Raw genomic sequence first — 18,740 nt, forward strand, 5'->3', positions numbered from 1 at the left:
GATGTTTCATCCCCCCCAAGGCCTTGAAATCAGACAGATGTAGTCCTACCTTGTATTGGTCATCGACCAGCAGCAGGACCTTGGCGTAGTCCTGGTCTATAACCGGTAGTAGTAGTGACTGGAGGATGGGTCGGGGCAGGGCCGGCAGGGCGATGTGACTCTTCCTGCCAAAGATGGGGTTGAACACATGCAGGGTGGCCAGGCCAGTGTCCTGGGGTGAAAAACAGAAATGTTTTGAAGCAGTCTGCAATGTTACAAAATAAAAGTCTTCCTCCAAAATAAAAGTCTTCCTCCATTAAAAACATTCCATAACGTTAAAAATGAAAAAGTAGAAATGTTTAGAAAAATAGACATAGACATTTCCTCCAACGTTACATCCAGTCGGTGTAAGAGCTGCCCCACAGTTACAGTATTTTTTATTTTATCTTTATTTAACTAGGCAAGTCAGTTAAGAACAAATTCTTATTTTCAATGACGGCCTACCGGAGAACAGTGGGTTAACTGTCTTGTTCAGGTGCAGAACGACAGATTTGTACCTTGTCAGCTCGGGGATTTGATCTAGCAACCTTTCGGTTACTAGTCAACGCTCTAACCACTAGGCTACGCTGCCGCCCCCAGTATGTAAACACTGAGGTATTAAATGCTACTGAGATGCTTGATTACGACAGCCCCCAATGTCTTTTTTACGTTCAAGATCAAATGTCAATAATTTGGGAATCTTAAAAAAATCACCAGAGCTCTCACATATAAAACATTTATAAATGATGTAGTAAGGACTAGTTTGCAACACAGTCCATGGTGTTGTTTTCCTACCTTATCCTTGATGAGCAGAGTGCACTGTGGGGGATGTGGGAAGTGAGCGGTGGTCCTCTGGACTATCAGTTTGAAAGCTGCGTTGGGCTGGACATTCTCCAGGTAGTGCTTCCACAGAATGCTGCCTGACTTGCTGTCGATGCCAAACAGCTGGAACCAAACAGATGATCATTATTTCATACCGTGTGCTATAAAGTATAACAATACTTATTTTATGTTAAAAAAAATAACATGAGCTGGTCGCACCCCCAGAAAATAGTTTGTGTGGAGGTGCTGACTAACGGCGAATAAACTATAAACTATCAAAATAAAGAAAGTCACACACTCCATGTATAAAACTCCCAACAATTTATTGCCTTTTTGCCGAAAAGTTGGTAAATACCCATTAAGTTGTTGGGAGATTATACATGCAGTGTGCGACTTTCTATATTTTGATAGTTTATACTTATTTTATGGCCAAGAACAAACGCACTGAGAAAGCCGAACATCATTCCAATCATTTATTCAATCGATTGCATAAAAAAAACTGCATCACATTCAGAGCATTTTTACAGAGCTTGTGTTACGACTGAAGTAACACAACATCCTGCATATATGAGCCTCACTAGGACTACTGTGAAGTGCTACCATTGTTAGTGATGAGGTCAACAGACAGTAGAACCTCTCTACCAATGTTGGTGCTGAGGTCAACAGACAGTAGAACCTCTCTACCAATGTTAGTGATGAGGTCAACAGACAGTAGAACCTCTCTACCAATGTTGGTGCTGAGGTCAACAGACAGTAGAACCTCTCTACCATTGTTAGTGATGAGGTCAACAGACAGTAAACCTCTCTACCAATTTGGTGCTGAGGTCAACAGACAGTAGAACCTCTCTACCAATGTTAGTGATGAGGTCAACAGACAGTAGAACCTATCTACCAATGTTGGTTCTGAGGTCAACAGACAGTAGAACATCTCTACCAATGTTAGTGATGAGGTCAACAGACAGTAGAACCTCTCTCTACCAATGTTGGTTATGAGGTCAACAGACAGTAGAACATCTCTACCAATGTTAGTGATGAGGTCAACAGACAGTAGAACCTCTCTACCAATGTTAGTGATGAGGTCAACAGACAGTAGAACCTCTCTACCAATGTTGGTGCTGAGGTCAACAGACAGTAGAACCTCTCTACCAGTTAGTGATGAGGTCAACAGACAGTAGAACCTCTCTACCAATGTTAGTGATGAGGTCAACAGACAGTAGAACCTCTCTACCAATGTTGGTGCTGAGGTCAACAGACAGTAGAACCTCTCTACCAATGTTAGTGATGAGGTCAACAGACAGTAGAACCTCTCTACCAATGTTGGTTCTGAGGTCAACAGACAGTAGAACATCTCTACCAATGTTAGTGATGAGGTCAACAGACAGTAGAACCTCTCTCTACCAATGTTGGTTATGAGGTCAACAGACAGTAGAACATCTCTACCAATGTTAGTGATGAGGTCAACAGACAGTAGAACCTCTCTCTACCAAGGTTGGTTCTGAGGTCAACAGACAGTAGAACCTCTCTACCAATGTTGGTTCTGAGGTCAACAGACAGTAGAACATCTCTACCAATGTTGGTTCTGAGGTCAACAGACAGTAGAACATCTCTACCAATGTTAGTGATGAGGTCAACAGACAGTAGAACCTCTCTCTACCAAGGTTGGTTCTGAGGTCAAACAGTAAACCTTACAATGTTCACGAGGCACAACAGTAGAACCTCTCTCTACCAATGTTGGTTCTGAGGTCAACAGACAGTAGAACCTCTCTACCAATGTTGGTTCTGAGGTCAACAGACAGTAGAACCTCTCTACCAATGTTGGTGCTGAGGTCAACAGACATTAGTGATGAGGTCAACAGACAGTAGAACCTCTCTCTACCAATGTTGGTTCTGAGGTCAACAGACAGTAGAACCTCTCTCTACCAATGTTGGTTCTGATGTCAACAGACAGTAGAACCTCTCTCTACCAATGTTGGTTCTGAGGTCAACAGACAGTAGAACCTCTCTACCAATGAGAGTAGATCTCTAGCAGCAGTTCACTTTTTGTTTATTTTTTGTTTTTGTTTTTGAGGATCACCTTCTGCCATCTATAAACACACACCCCCCTTCTCCTCTCGTCTCACCTTCCGATGCCGTGACCCCACTCCCCCTCTCGTCTCACCTTCCCCGAGGCCGTGAACCCCCCTCCCCCTCTCGTCTCACCTTCCCCGAGGCCGTGACCCCCCCTCCCGTCTCCCTTCCCCGAGGCCGTGACCCCCCCCTCCCCCTCTCACCTTCCCCGAGGCCGTGACCCCCCCTCCCCCTCTCACCTTCCCCGAGGCCGTGACCCCACCCTCCCCCTCTCGTCTCACCTTCCCCGAGGCGTGACCCCCCCTCCCGTCTCACCTTCCCCGAGGCCGTGACCCCCCCTCCCCCTCTCGTCTCACCTTCCGATGCCGTGACCCCACTCCCCCTCTCGTCTCACCTTCCCCGAGGCCGTGAACCCCCCTCCCCCTCTCGTCTCACCTTCCCCGAGGCCGTGACCCCCCTCCCCCTCCCTCGTCTCACCTTCCCCGAGGCCGTGACCCCCCCTCCCCCTCTCGTCTCACCTTCCCCGAGGCCGTGACCCCCCCCCCCTCTCGTCTCACCTTCCCCAGGCCGTGACCCCCCCTCCCCCTCTCACCTTCCCCGAGGCCGTGACCCCCCCTCACCTTCCCCGAGGCCGTGACCCCCCCTCCCCGAGGCCGTGACCCCCCCTCCCCCTCCCCGAGGCCGTGACCCCCCCCTCCCCCTCCCCGAGGCCGTGACCCCCCCTCCCCCTCTCACCTTCCCCGAGGCTGTGACCCCCCCTCCCCCTCTCACCTTCCCCGAGGCCGTGACCCCCCCTCCCCCTCTCGTCTCACCTTCCCCGAGGCCGTGACCCCCCCTCCCCCTCTCACCTTCCCCGAGGCCGTGACCCCCCTCACCTTCCCCGAGGCCGTGACCCCCCCTCCCCGAGGCCGTGACCCCCCCTCCCCCTCCCCGAGGCCGTGACCCCCCCCTCCCCCTCCCCGAGGCCGTGACCCCCCCTCCCCCTCTCACCTTCCCCGAGGCTGTGACCCCCCCTCCCCCTCTCACCTTCCCCGAGGCCGTGACCCCCCCTCCCCCTCTCACCTTCCGAGGCCGTGACCCCCCCCCTCCCCCTCTCGTCTCACCTTCTCCGAGGCCGTGACCCCCCCTCCCCCTCTCACCTTCCCCGAGGCCGTGACCCCCCCTCCCCCTCTCGTCTCACCTTCCCCGAGGCCGTGACCCCCCCTCCCCCTCTCACCTTCCCCGAGGCCGTGACCCCCCCTCCCACTCTCACCTTCCCCGAGGCCATGACCCCCCCTCCCCTTCCCCAAGGCCGTGACCCCCCCCCTCCCCCTCTCGTCTCACCTTCCCCGAGGCCGTGACCCCCCCTCCCCTTCCCCGAGGCCATGACCCCCCCTCCCCTTCCCCAAGGCCGTGACCCCCCCCCCCTCTCGTCTCACCTTCCCCGAGGCCGTGACCCCCCCTCCCCCTCTCGTCTCACTTTCCCCAAGGCTGTGACCCCCCCTCCCCCTCTCGTCTCACCTTCCCCGAGGCCGTGACCCCCCCCCCTCTCACCTTCCCCGAGGCCGTGACCCCCCCCTCCCCTTCCGAGGCCGTGACCCCCCCTCCCCCTCTCGTCTCACCTTCCCCGAGGCCGTGACTCCCCCCTCTCGTCTCACCTTCCCCGAGGCCGTGACCCCCCCCCCCCCCCCCCCCCTCTCGGCTCACCTTCCCCGAGGCCATGACCCCCCCTCCCCTTCCCCAAGGCCGTGACCCCCCCCTCCCCCTCTCGTCTCACCTTCCCCAAGGCCGTGACTCCCCCTCGTCTCACTTTCCCCGAGGCTGTGACCCCCCCTCCCCCTCTCGTTTCACCTTCCCCGAGGCCGTGACCCCCCCCCCTCTCACCTTCCCCGAGGCCGTGACCCCCCCCTCCCCTTCCGAGGCCGTGACTCCCCCCTCTCGTCTCACCTCCCCCGAGGCCGTGACCCACCCCCCCCCCCTCTCGGCTCACCTTCCCCGAGGCCGTGACCCCCCCCCCTCTCGGCTCACCTTCCCCGAGGCCGTGACCCCCCCCTCCCCCTCTCGTCTCACCTTCCCCGAGGCCGTGACCCCACCCTCCCCCTCTCGTCTCACCTTCCCCGAGGCCGTGACCCCACCCTCCCCCTCTCGTCTCACCTTCCCCGAGGCCGTGACCCCACCCTCCCCCTCTCGTCTCACCTTCCCCGAGGCCGTGACCCCACCCTCCCCCTCTCGTCTCACCTTCCCCGAGGCCGTGACCATAACCATCATCTTCTGCAGGTTGAACTCATCCCTGGACAACGTTTCTATGGTGACCTCGTTCTTAACCTGGCTGCGAGGTTTACGGGCTTCGTAGAACAACTTCCACAGGTGTGCCAGCCACGCCTGGAGCAGAATCACCTGGGATGACAGACGCTTCAGCACCATGGGGAATAACCCGTCTAGAGGAGGGAGAACCACGGACAGACGGACACACGTTATTATCTACAGTTTTAGTCGTTAGATTCTAAAAACAGTTATGGTTCGAGAGTGAAGTCGTCACGATAGAAGGTTGGACCGCAAGAAGTTTCCTCGGGTTTATCTGGACGTCAATGGATTCTTTCTACAGGGACACTAAATACACGAGGTCAACACTGAAGCTCACAACCTCATCTACAAACGACAAAGACTACAAGAACACAACAAACGACAAAGACTACAAGAACACAACAAAGCAGAAACTTAAATCAGAGCCCTTTGTTACTGATCTTCAACATAAGCAAACAGAAAGGACAGAAAGCTCAGAGCTTTACCTTGAATGGCTGGATCCAAGCGCAGCAATTAGGAAACCAAAAGAGACAGAGCAAGACTTAAGCCAATTGGGGATAGCAATACATAGAGGACAATTAACTTAGACAGGGTCAAATTAACATTATACGTTACTGGCGGCAACAAACACAGGCCATCACAAATACAAAGCCAAAAAGAGACAAAAAAACACATACAAAAATAAAATACATGGAATTAAAAAAAAATTATTACAAAAAAGACATGTTCAATACATATATTTTAAAGAGAATGACTAAGCATAATAACGTTAAATCGTATTGTTTTGGAGAAATAGTTTTTTTTTTGTCATCCTCAATTATTTTATTTACGTCGTCTTTGCTTTACGTTGTGTTGTTAAAATGCTAACGTGAATAATGAACTCTGATGTTCCATACCAGCTTTCTTGCCAAATTCCCCCTCCAACTCCGCCTGGGTGCCAGTGAGTGGCAGGTCCACCATCTCCATGGTAACAACATCAGCTAGGGCCTCCTCTCTGGTCCATACCACACGTCCTGGAATCACAGGTGTTGGTTAGAAGCCTCGTCTAGTGTGTGTATATGTGTGCGATATGTGATTTTTAATTAGGATCCCCGTTAGCCAATGGCGAAAGCTAGCCTTCCTGGGGTCTGACACAAAAGTGACATTACATACAAAAATACTTTACAGATTACATACATTTAAAAAAGTGTGTGTGTTCCATTGTGTTCAGGGTTTTTTGTGAATCCAAAATAAGCTTAGGTGGTGGGCGTGGCAATGTGAACGGTCGCCCGTCGTCACGGCGACATTGTAGAGAATATTTAACATCTTGGCGCTGGTGAGATTTTTTTTTAAACATTTATGAAAATTCCCTGCAATTCTACAAATGTTTCCATGTAGCTGAAAGAAAACAGATTTTTAAAGCCAATTTCCTGCAATTCTATGTATTTTGCCATGAATAATGCTGTGTTCTTTTGCAGAAACATAATAACAAAATAAATACTAATAAATGTTTTGTTAATTTTCAATTCTCCGACTGTCTTTTGTTAGTTCTCAAAAGATATTAAAAAAACATATCTAGATCATTATATTTTCTACATATTTGATATCTGATTTGTCGTTTCCACACCGAGAGCGCTTTTTACACTGCTTGGATTTAGGCCGACCCCAAAAAACACAAAGATTACAATGGCAGACAAATCCCTAGTGTGTGTGTGCGTCCTCACAAAGGATACTAAAACAAGGAAAATTCAGACAAGTGGGGACATTTCGCAGTACCCACAAGGAAAAAGGCTATTTTAGGCTTAAAGGGGTTGGTTTACAATCAGGGTTAGGAGTTCGGTTCAGAGTTAAGGTTAGGGAAAATAGGATTTTAAATGGGAATCAATTGTATGGTCCCCACAGGATAGCAAAACCAATGTGTGTGTGTGTGTGTGTGTGTGTACACATACCTGGCTGCTGTATAAAGGTGAGAGCATGGTCCTGTGTCTGCACTAGGACCCTGTAGCCCACAGAGTCGTCCTTCTTCAGGAAGGCATGGACGTACAGCTGGGGAGGGAAGACATCAGACACTACAGGGTGAGACATCAAACACTACAGGGTGAGACATCAAACACTACAGGGTGAGACATCAAACACTACAGGGTGAGACATCAGGCACTACAGAGTGAGACACCAGACACTACAGGGTGAGACATCAAACACTACAGGGTGAGACATCAAACACTACAGAGTGAGACACCAGACACTACAGGGTGAGACACCAGACACTACAGGGTGAGACATCAAACACTACAGGGTGAGACATCAAACACTACAGGGTGAGACATCAAACACTACAGAGTGAGACATCAAACACTACAGGGTGAGACATCAAACACTACAGGGTGAGACATCAAACACTACAGGGTGAGACATCAAACACTACAGGGTGAGACATCAAACACTACAGGGTGAGACATCAAACACTACAGAGTGAGACACCAGACACTACAGGGTGAGACATCAAACACTACAGGGTGAGACATCAAACACTACAGAGTGAGACACCAGACACTACAGGGTGAGACATCAAACACTACAGGGTGAGACATCAAACACTACAGAGTGAGACACCAGACACTACAGGGTGAGACACCAGACACTACAGGGTGAGACATCAAACACTACAGAGTGAGACACCAGACACTACAGGGTGAGACACCAGACACTACAGGGTGAGACACCCGTAAAGCACTTTGTGACAACTGGTCATGTAAAAAGGGCTTTATAAATAAATGTGATTGATCGCCGTCCTGCACCCCTACATTAGGTAGATTCCAGCCGTGTTTCCTTTAGACTTCTCTGTCAGCGAGTGGTTGGATGTGTCAAACCCATATTTACTACCCAAAACCTGATTTTCCAACATACAGACACACTCACCTTGTGTGGTTTCCCACCGTTAAGATCCAGGGGAAAGATGACAGTGGTATCCAACAGCCTGCGACCGGAGTCGACGCTGAACAGATTGATAGCACAAGCCTGGAGTGAGAACAGCAAGGAAGATAACCAACGGGTTACTTACCTCAGTATAATTAAACTACTATATATATATATATATATGGATCACATGCATGACGCAATACTTAGATTTTTAGACAACTCAAGAGACACGATGACGACTCACGGTTTCGTTTTTGGGAGTCATGACGGCAGCGACAGTCTTCTCCCCCGTAGTGGCAAATGAGACTAAGAACGACTGTAAAACACACAACATGGAAACGTGTTTATTATGTTCACTTAGAACTCATTCAGCTTCATTGACCTTCCAACTAACCACATTTGAGGTCCAATATTATCCAGGTTGAAAGGGTAAATAGTCTAATAATATACTGTATGCTACATAGCAGATGCACTATCCAGAGAGACTTGTAGTACTGGGAGAAAATACAGCAGTAATCAAACTCACATATATGGTTTACTGTAGATATGGTTTACTGTATATATGGTTTACTGTATATAGGCAGATATGGTTTACTGTATATACGGTTTACTGTATATAGGCAGATACGGTTTACTGTATATACGGTTTACTGTATATACGGTTTACTGTATATACGGTTTACTGTATATATGGTTTACTGTATATAGGCAGATACGGTTTACTGTATATACGGTTTACTGTATATAGGTAGATACGGTTTACTGTATATATGGTTTACTGTATATAGGCAGATACGGTTTACTGTATATAGGTAGATACGGTTTACTGTATATAGGTAGATACGGTTTACTGTATATATGGTTTACTGTATATAGGTAGATACGGTATACAGGTAGACACGGTTTACTGTATATATGGTTTACTGTATATAGGCAGATACGGTTTACTGTATATAGGTAGATACGGTTTACTGTATATATGGTTTACTGTATATAGGCAGATACGGTTTACTGTATATAGGTAGATACGGTTTACTGTATATATGGTTTACTGTATATAGGTAGACACGGTTTACTGTATATAGGTAGACACGGTTTACTGTATATAGGTAGATACGGTTTACTGTATATAGGTAGACACGGTTCACTATATATAAGTAGATACGGTTTACTGTATATAGGTAGACACGGTATACAGGTAGACACGGTTTACTGTATATAGGTAGACACGGTTTACTGTATATAGGTAGACACGGTTTACTGTATATAGGTAGATACGGTATACTGTATATAGGTAGACACGGTATACTGTATATAGGTAGACACGGTATACTGTATATAGGTAGACACGGTATACTGTATATAGGTAGATACGGTTTACTGTATATATGCAGACACGGTTTACTGTATATAGGTAGACACGGTTTACTGTATATAGGTAGACACGGTTTACTGTATATAGGTAGATACGGTTTACTATATAGGTAGATACGGTATATAGGTAGATACGGTTTATGGTCAGTGACATTAATAATTGCCTCTCTGGGATGAATTAAGTTTATTGAATTCAACTATATTGAATAAACAAAAATGAATGAATGAATGAATGTGTACCGGCTGGAAGTCTCTGAGTGGGGCGATGGTGTATCCATCAGCATTGAGCTGCAGCAGGACGTGGTGGTCTGTTCCGAGCTGGAGAAAGAACTCTGAGAGGGGGGAACGGGCCGGGTGGGGCTGGCTGGACACCAGGACGGGCTGGAAGCCTGGGGATACCTTCAGATCCAGAGACTGGGGGGGAAGAGAGTAGGAAATGAAGCAACAGAAAGACATTGGTCATTCGTTTCCACTCAGAAAGCAATAGCATCAATGTGATAATTAATCCACAAGGTATTTCACAGGATTTAAAAGGAAAAATCCACTCAAAAACAATGGAAATTTGCTAACACGTTAACATTAGCTAGCGTCTGCTCGCTAGCTGAACCAGTCTCAAAATCAGCCCATATGAAACAAAAAGGCAGGGATGCCAACAACGCCAGCTCACAAACGCTATATACTCCCTCTGAATAGCTAGTGTAGTGAAGTTCTCGCTAATTCCCAAATGAGTTTTCATTCTGTTCTGCTGTGATTGGTGCGTTGAGTTCTACAGCTGACTCTGTGATGTCATCACGTTGGCCAAATGTTCCAAAGTAGCGAGAGACACAGAGCCAGTTGTCAGTCAGATACATGCTGATTGTTTTGAGGACAGTCCCATAACTTTGGTTCCGTACAACTTCATCAACAAGCTGGCAAACTAGCTAGCGTATGACCGTTCAAACTAGCTAGCGTATGACCGTTCAAACTAGCTAGCGTATGACCGTTCAAACTAGCTAGCGTATGACCGTTCAAACTAGCTAGCGTATGACCGTTCAAACTAGCTAGCGTATGACCGTTCAAACTAGCTAGCGTATGACCGTTCAAACTAGCTTGCACTAAGGCAGCTAGCTGTAGCATGGTTTGCTCAGCTGATCGAGGATGGTTTGCTCAGCTGATCGAGGATGGTTTGCTCAGCTGATCGAGGATGGTTTGCTCAGCTGATCGAGGATGGTTTGCTCAGCTGATCGAGGATGGTTTGCTCAGCTGGTCGAGGATGGTTTGCTCAGCTGGTCGAGGATGGTTTGCTCAGCTGGTCGAGGATGGTTTGCTCAGCTGGTCGAGGATGGTTTGCTCAGCTGATCGAGGATGGTTTGCTCAGCTGATCGAGGATGGTTTGCTCAGCTGATCGAGGATGGTTTGCTCAGCTGGTCGAGGATGGTTTGCTCAGCTGGTCGAGGATGGTTTGCTCAGCTGGTCGAGGATGGTTTGCTCAGCTGGTCGAGGATGGTTTGCTCAGCTGGTCGAGGATGGTTTGCTCAGCTGGTCGAGGATGGTTTGCTCAGCTGGTCGAGGATGGTTTGCTCAGCTGGTCGAGGATGGTTTGCTCAGCTGGTCGAGGATGGTTTGCTCAGCTGGTCGAGGATGGTTTGCTCAGCTGGTCGAGGATGGTTTGCTCAGCTGGTCGAGGATGGTTTGCTCAGCTGATCGAGGATGGTTTGCTCAGCTGATCGAGGATGGTTTGCTCAGCTGGTCGAGGATGGTTTGCTCAGCTGATCGAGGATGGTTTGCTCAGCTGATCGAGGATGGTTTGCTCAGCTGATCGAGGATGGTTTGCTCAGCTGATCGAGGATGGTTTGCTCAGCTGGTCGAGGATGGTTTGCTCAGCTGGTCGAGGATGGTTTGCTCAGCTGGTCGAGGATGGTTTGCTCAGCTGATCTGGGATGGTTTGCTCAGCTGATCTGGGATGGTTTGCTCAGCTGGTCGAGGATGGTTTGCTCAGCTGGTCGAGGATGGTTTGCTCAGCTGGTCGAGGATGGTTTGCTCAGCTGGTCGAGGATGGTTTGCTCAGCTGGTCGAGGATGGTTTGCTCAGCTGGTCGAGGATGGTTTGCTCAGCTGGTCGAGGATGGTTTGCTCAGCTGGTCGAGGATGGTTTGCTCAGCTGGTCGAGGATGGTTTGCTCAGCTGGTCGAGGATGGTTTGCTCAGCTGGTCGAGGATGGTTTGCTCAGCTGGTCGAGGATGGTTTGCTCAGCTGGTCGAGGATGGTTTGCTCAGCTGGTCGAGGATGGTTTGCTCAGCTGGTCGAGGATGGTTTGCTCAGCTGGTCGAGGATGGTTTGCTCAGCTGGTCGAGGATGGTTTGCTCAGCTGGTCGAGGATGGTTTGCTCAGCTGGTCGAGGATGGTTTGCTCAGCTGGTCGAGGATGGTTTGCTCAGCTGGTCGAGGATGGTTTGCTCAGCTGGTCGAGGATGGTTTGCTCAGCTGGTCGAGGATGGTTTGCTCAGCTGGTCGAGGATGGTTTGCTCAGCTGGTCGAGGATGGTTTGCTCAGCTGGTCGAGGATGGTTTGCTCAGCTGGTCGAGGATGGTTTGCTCAGCTGGTCGAGGATGGTTTGCTCAGCTGGTCGAGGATGGTTTGCTCAGCTGATCTGGGATGGTTTGCTCAGCTGGTCGAGGATGGTTTGCTCAGCTGATCGAGGATGGTTTGCTCAGCTGATCGAGGATGGTTTGCTCAGCTGATCGAGGATGGTTTGCTCAGCTGGTCGAGGATGGTTTGCTCAGCTGGTCGAGGATGGTTTGCTCAGCTGATAGAGGATGGTTTGCTCAGCTGATCGAGGATGGTTTGCTCAGCTGGTCGAGGATGGTTTGCTCAGCTGATCGAGGATGGTTTGCTCAGCTGGTCGAGGATGGTTTGCTCAGCTGGTCGAGGATGGTTTGCTCAGCTGATAGAGGATGGTTTGCTCAGCTGATAGAGGATGGTTTGCTCAGCTGATAGAGGATGGTTTGCTCAGCTGATAGAGGATGGTTTGCTCAGCTGATCGAGGATGGTTTGCTCAGCTGATCGAGGATGGTTTGCTCAGCTGATCGAGGATGGTTTGCTCAGCTGATCGAGGATGGTTTGCTCAGCTGATCGAGGATGGTTTGCTCAGCTGGTCGAGGATGGTTTGCTCAGCTGGTCGAGGATGGTTTGCTCAGCTGATCGAGGATGGTTTGCTCAGCTGATCGAGGATGGTTTGCTCAGCTGATCGAGGATGGTTTGCTCAGCTGATCGAGGATGGTTTGCTCAGCTGATCGAGGATGGTTTGCTCAGCTGGTCGAGGATGGTTTGCTCAGCTGGTCGAGGATGGTTTGCTCAGCTGATCGAGGATGGTTTGCTCAGCTGATCGAGGATGGTTTGCTCAGCTGGTCGAGGATGGTTTGCTCAGCTGATCGAGGATGGTTTGCTCAGCTGATCGAGGATGGTTTGCTCAGCTGATCGAGGATGGTTTGCTCAGCTGGTCGAGGATGGTTTGCTCAGCTGGTCGAGGATGGTTTGCTCAGCTGATAGAGGATGGTTTGCTCAGCTGATAGAGGATGGTTTGCTCAGCTGATAGAGGATGGTTTGCTCAGCTGGTTGAGGATGGTTTGCCGTAGTAGCCAGTGCGTCATAGCTACTGAGAACAGAGTGATTTTCAGAACTAGGAACTAGTGTTAGGCAGATGAGCAAACAATAATTTTTTTTGACAAATCGGTAGAGGGATGAATGTCGCCATTTGACGGGAGACGGTGTAGTCCACTGTTGATACATTCGGCAGCAGTCAAGTTCAAGACGTTGATCTTTCAAGATGCAAAGTGTCACTTGACTCATCATCAGGATGTGTTTTGCATCATATGAGGCATCATGATGTGGCAACTGACACTTCGTGTCTTGAAAGTCCAACATCTTGAAAACTTGACTGTTGACATGCAAAACATTTTGGGAATGTTTTAATAGTGGACTAATGAAAAAAAATTACAATCATGAAAAATAACATTTTTTGAGTGGAGTTCCTTTAAAAATCACAGAAGTTAAAGCAACAAAAACAAATCCCATGACTGAAACTTAAGATCGGCGGGAAAACTTTTTGGCTCAAGAGACACATTGGGATTTTGAAATTTAACGGAAGACCGCTCAGATTTTTTTTAATGACCGATTTGTTTGTCAAAATCGATTTGCAGGCTAGAAAAGGATCAGTTAATAGAAAATATACAGGTCCATTATCATATACATCACATACATCACATACATCACATACATGATAATGGACTTAAAGCATTTGTGATATATATATATATATATATACAAACACTTTCAAATCTAGTTTCAGAAGTTTAAGTGTGGCCTGGAGTGGGGGTTTTCTAAACCCAGAAAAATGATTTACTCCATATCACGGAAATCTGTCGCAGTGACAGACAACTTTAACCTCTGCAATCGCATGTTATGTCTCTCAGTTTCAAACATATCTGTTGCCATCAAGCGCTGGCTCACTGAACGATACGGTTGTGGCGGTGGGAGACAGCTACAGTACCTGTAGTAGGATCTGGCTGAACTCTGGAGTCTCCTCAGCCTGTATAGGGAGGGTGTAGAGGGCGAAAGTGGCGGGGTCCACACACATCAGAACCCCCTGACCAACCACCACACAGCTGGACTCAACACTGGACAGCCATGGAGCTTCAACTGATCTCTGAGGACAACGACAGACAGGAATCAGTGGGTTAGACACAGTGTACAGGCTACAGTGGACCAACAGACACAGTGTAGATACTGACGGAGGAGTAACACTTTGGGCTGGTTTCCCAGACACAGATTCCGTTTCCTCCTAGACTGAAAAAGCATGCTCAAAAGGAGATGTTTTTTGTTTTTAAATCCAGGACTAGGCTTAATCTGGCTCTGAAAAACAGGCCCTTTCGTGATACCTTCATGAATTTTTTTAAATGGTTACCAATGAAGGTTTGATGACAGTTGTAGAGCAGTTACCTGCTTGGTGATCTCTCCATCCTCTAGGCTGTAGGCTATGATAGTGAGGTGAGAGTTAGGAACCACCCCCAACACATAGAGCTCCTCTTCTCCCCCAGAGTACACTGCCTGGTACTGGACTGCATCACTGTGGGGGGGGTACAGAAAATAATTAGTAGATCAGTTTTACACAGTCCTGAAATGAACTGCATATTACCTACGTGCTATAGACTGGGTTCAAATACTATTTGAAATATTTCAGATACTTTGAGTGTTTGATTCAGCCTTTGTGGGCGGGGCTTGCACTTTTGGCTACATTTGATTGGCTCCATTGCGTCAGGTAAGCGTCACCAAGTGCAGCTAAATCATTTGAAATAAAAACAAATACCATTTGAACCCATGTCTGGTCGCAGACAGCACCAGTGTCCTACTGTACCTACCCGTCAGGCAGGTTCTCCACCCATTTCTGGTGTCCATTGGATAAGTAGTGGAGAGAGATGGCAGCTTTCTTTAGTACTGCCACATGCTTTACGGTGTCCTGTATGGCCACAAAGCACGCAGCCTGGAAGCTGAAATAGAGAGAGACATTATGAGCAGTTAGTCATCTGTCGAAATCTCTAAAATAACCCTAACCCTAAAATAAATTATGTCCATTTCTATTGAGTGTCTCTCAGCTATAAAATTACAGTTAATGAGAAACAGGTAATCTGCACACGAAGACACAGAGACACACACACACACCTGCCAGTATCCAGCACGGCCTCCCAGTTCAGCCCGCCAATGTTTGTGTCCCAGGAACGGAGCAAACGACCATCTCCAACCACCATCAGAGCATCTAGAGAACACGTAAAAACAGTCAAATATCCACCGTCAGAGCATCTAGAGAACACGTAAAAACAGTCAAATATCCACCGTCAGAGCATCTAGAGAACACGTAAAAACAGTCAAATATCCACCGTCAGAGCATCTAGAGAACACGTAAAAACAGTCAAATATCCACTGTCAGAGCATCTAGAGAACACGTAAAAACAGTCAAATATCCACCGTCAGAGCATCTAGAGAACACGTAAAAACAGTCAAATATCCACCGTCAGAGCATCTAGAGAACATGTAAAAACAGTCAAATATCCACCGTCAGAGCATCTAGAGAACACGTAAAAACAGTCAAATATCCACTGTCAGAGCATCTAGAGAACACGTAAAAACAGTCAAATATCCACTGTCAGAGCATCTAGAGAACACGTAAAAACAGTCAAATATCCACCGTCAAAGATGAAGGCAGAATCTTAAAATGAACATAGGCCTAGATAAAGCCAATATAATTGACTGTGTACAACACGGTTCTGTTGGCTAGGCCAAGAAACTAGGCAAGTCTACAACAAACTTCTAAAAGGCTGTAGTCACCTTGTCCATGCAGCAGAAATGTGTCTATGGTTCCCTCTGGTCCGGTCTTGTCCACATGTCTCCAAACTGTAAAGTCAGAATGAACAATATTTAACTCTATGCAACTCAATTTATTTTTTTATAATTTTTTTTGTCACAGATTTCAGAGTCAAAGAGAAAAGCTAGAAACATATTTGTACTGTAATGTGAATTACAAATACTCACGGAGATCTCCAGTCCTGGAGTTGAAAGAGGCAAAGATATTCTTGTCTGTGGCGACAAACAGCTTTTTAGATGACTGTGTATTCGACTCAAAGTGGGCAAAGAGTGTCTTCCCCACATACTGCTGTCTCCTGGAAATACAAAAAGGGGAATAATTTTTTTTAACAGTCAGTCTTCTGTTGAAATATAGCTAACTATTTTTACTTTAATTAATCAATCACTAATGTACATAATCATCTTCATTACTGTGGCATTTTGGAGACAGTATCATATCTGCAAATACACTGATCACAAGAAGGAGCAAGTGGGACAAATCTGGGGAAACGGGTCTCCTTCCCTCATTGATCCTTAACCCCATTAAAGAAGAGGAAGCAATCTCGACATACATTTACATTCGTGAATGATTAGCTATATATTCCAACAAGAGACTGTCGAGACCGGGTGCAGACATGACAGGGCTAACTATTGAGTGAACCCAACCCCGGACCACTACTGCCTTTTTCGCCTATGTCTATGATCAACCATATCTGACGCTGTCAATGGTTAGCACATAGCATTAGCTTACGTTCACTAGCTGCACAGCTGAATCAATGGACATTCTCAATGTTAAATAGCTAGCTTACATACCAATCAAACTTTCCAACTTGATCTTCGAAAACAGCTTCACTAATGCAAAATAAAGAAAATAAGACTACAAATAAAGACGTTAGCTTAGCCATTTTAACAGATGGCTTCTTAGAAAAGGTAACGTTCAAAGATGGTGGAAACATGAAGACGGTTCACTCAGGCCGTTAACCATTGAAAAAAATGGTCAGTTCCGATCTGCTTAAAGGGGTGGTTCTCCCATGGACACCAATGCAATAGCAGCTGGGTCTGGTCTGCTTATTTCATTGACTGTAAATGTAACCAGAATAAAATAGAGAGTGGGGTGTCTCGCTTTCTCTTCCGTCTCTGATAACCCATGTAATAATCCCTTCCGGGTCGATTTTCTTCTTCGTTTCATTTGGCGATGTGTAAACTAACACATAAGGTGCATTACCGTCATCTACCGAGCTGGATTGTGATGGTGAGAGGACTATTGGCGCTGACACCAACCACCCACCCACACCCACACCCACCCACTCACCGACGCCCAGGTAATGGTATTTTTCAGAATTTAATATAACTTATATTGCAGCCTATCTTTTATGTTATTCAGACCTGGGTTTAAAATACTTAATTTTTGATATGTGCCTGGTTTGAACTTGCCTGGCTTAATAGACCAATAGAAAAGTCCCAAATCTGTAAAAACCCGCCCATCTGGCACTCCAGGCAGACTCAAGTAAACACTTAAAGTTTTTGAACAAATATTTGTATAGTATTTGAACCAGGTCAAGTGGTATAGTAGTATTACCACTATAAGTGATAGTATTACTGTAACTGTGCTGGAGGTCCATAAAGGGGTTTACATTAAGGGAAAGGGGGTACACCAATTAGTTGTACAACTGAATGCATTCAACTGAAATGTGTCTTCCGCATTTAACCCAAGTGGCCCTATTGCCCGGGGTAAGTGGCCTGAACAGTCGTGCAAGTTGAGCCTGCTCTGTGGTTGCCCCATTGGGCAAGTTAATTATTTTTAATATGTTTTACCGATAACCAAAATGTAAAGAATTCCAGTAGTCTGGTCCTTCTGGTCCCTGAATTGTGTGTAGGTGAAAATGGCTACTAAAAATGGCTGCCTGACAGGCAAGGGCTTTTCACACCTTAATGTCAGCTACCCACACCTTACTGGCCTAGAACACCTTCTCTTTCTGTAGCCTAGTGTCAGATTAATTTAGTAAATGCTGATGAGAATGTCTTATCACATCACACATCCTTATGTCAGAGATATGACAGATATACACTCTTAGAAAAAAATGTGCTTTGGTTTGTTCCCATAGGGGAGCCATTTTTGGTGCTAGGTAGAACCTTTAGAGGATAAAAGGGATCTTGGTAGAGCCCTTCGTAGAGGGTTCTAAGCAGGTTCTATGAAAAACCCTACATAGAGGGTTATTCCTAGCACAATCTGTGAATGGTTATGCTTAGAACCCTATATGAAGGGTTCTACTAAGAACCCTTTTATCCTCTAAAGGTTCTTCATAGAACCCTCCAAAATGGTTCTACCTAGAACCCTCTGAAGGGTTCTACCAAGAACCCTTTTCTATCTGTGAAGGGTACTATCTAGAACCCCCTGTGAAGGGTTCTTCCTAGAACCCTTTAATCTGTGAAGGGTTCTTCCTATAACCACCTGGGAAGGGTTCTTCCTAGAACCCCCTGTGAAAGGTTATTCCTAGAACCCTTTTATCTGTGAAGGGTTCTTCCTATAACCCTCTGTGAAGGGTTCTACATATAACCCCCTGTGAAGGGTTCTTCTTATAACCCCCTGTGAAGGGTTCTTCCTGGAACCCTTTTATCTGTGAAGGGTTCTTCCTAGAACCCTCTGTGAAGGGTTCTTCTTATAACCCTCTGTGAAGGGTTCTTCCTAAATACAATTGTTTAGTGAATTATTACTTTAACAAACAATCAATCATTTTCTGTGACCTCAATAGAATCTACATTTTGTTACGTTATAGCCTTATTCTAACATTTATTCAATTGTTTTTTCCCCTCATCTATCTACACACAATACCCCATAATGACATCACAATACCCCATAATGACATCACAATACCCCATAATGACATCACAATACCCCATAATG

General features: G+C 46.9%; 1 protein-coding gene across 1 annotated transcript in view; it reads right to left on the minus strand.

The window, feature by feature from the left end:
* LOC120061514 (ER membrane protein complex subunit 1-like) overlaps positions 1-16,806 on the minus strand; it is a 36,123-nt gene extending 19,317 nt beyond the window's left edge. Inside the window, exons 1-15 of the mRNA XM_039011406.1 lie at positions 16,649-16,806; positions 16,025-16,152; positions 15,821-15,886; positions 15,158-15,251; positions 14,857-14,985; positions 14,438-14,564; positions 13,989-14,144; positions 9,703-9,876; positions 8,333-8,404; positions 8,089-8,187; positions 7,119-7,215; positions 6,087-6,203; positions 5,125-5,324; positions 814-963; positions 50-211 (exon numbers count right to left, since the gene is read on the minus strand). Of these exons, the coding sequence (XP_038867334.1) occupies positions 50-211; positions 814-963; positions 5,125-5,324; positions 6,087-6,203; positions 7,119-7,215; positions 8,089-8,187; positions 8,333-8,404; positions 9,703-9,876; positions 13,989-14,144; positions 14,438-14,564; positions 14,857-14,985; positions 15,158-15,251; positions 15,821-15,886; positions 16,025-16,152; positions 16,649-16,791 (1,914 nt within the window). The 5' untranslated portion in view covers positions 16,792-16,806. The remainder of the gene's footprint in view (positions 1-49; positions 212-813; positions 964-5,124; positions 5,325-6,086; positions 6,204-7,118; positions 7,216-8,088; positions 8,188-8,332; positions 8,405-9,702; positions 9,877-13,988; positions 14,145-14,437; positions 14,565-14,856; positions 14,986-15,157; positions 15,252-15,820; positions 15,887-16,024; positions 16,153-16,648) is intronic.
* Positions 16,807-18,740: the final 1,934 nt, after the last annotated feature.

This window comes from Salvelinus namaycush, chromosome 16, assembly GCF_016432855.1.
Source record: "Salvelinus namaycush isolate Seneca chromosome 16, SaNama_1.0, whole genome shotgun sequence".
Taxonomy (NCBI): domain Eukaryota; kingdom Metazoa; phylum Chordata; class Actinopteri; order Salmoniformes; family Salmonidae; genus Salvelinus; species Salvelinus namaycush.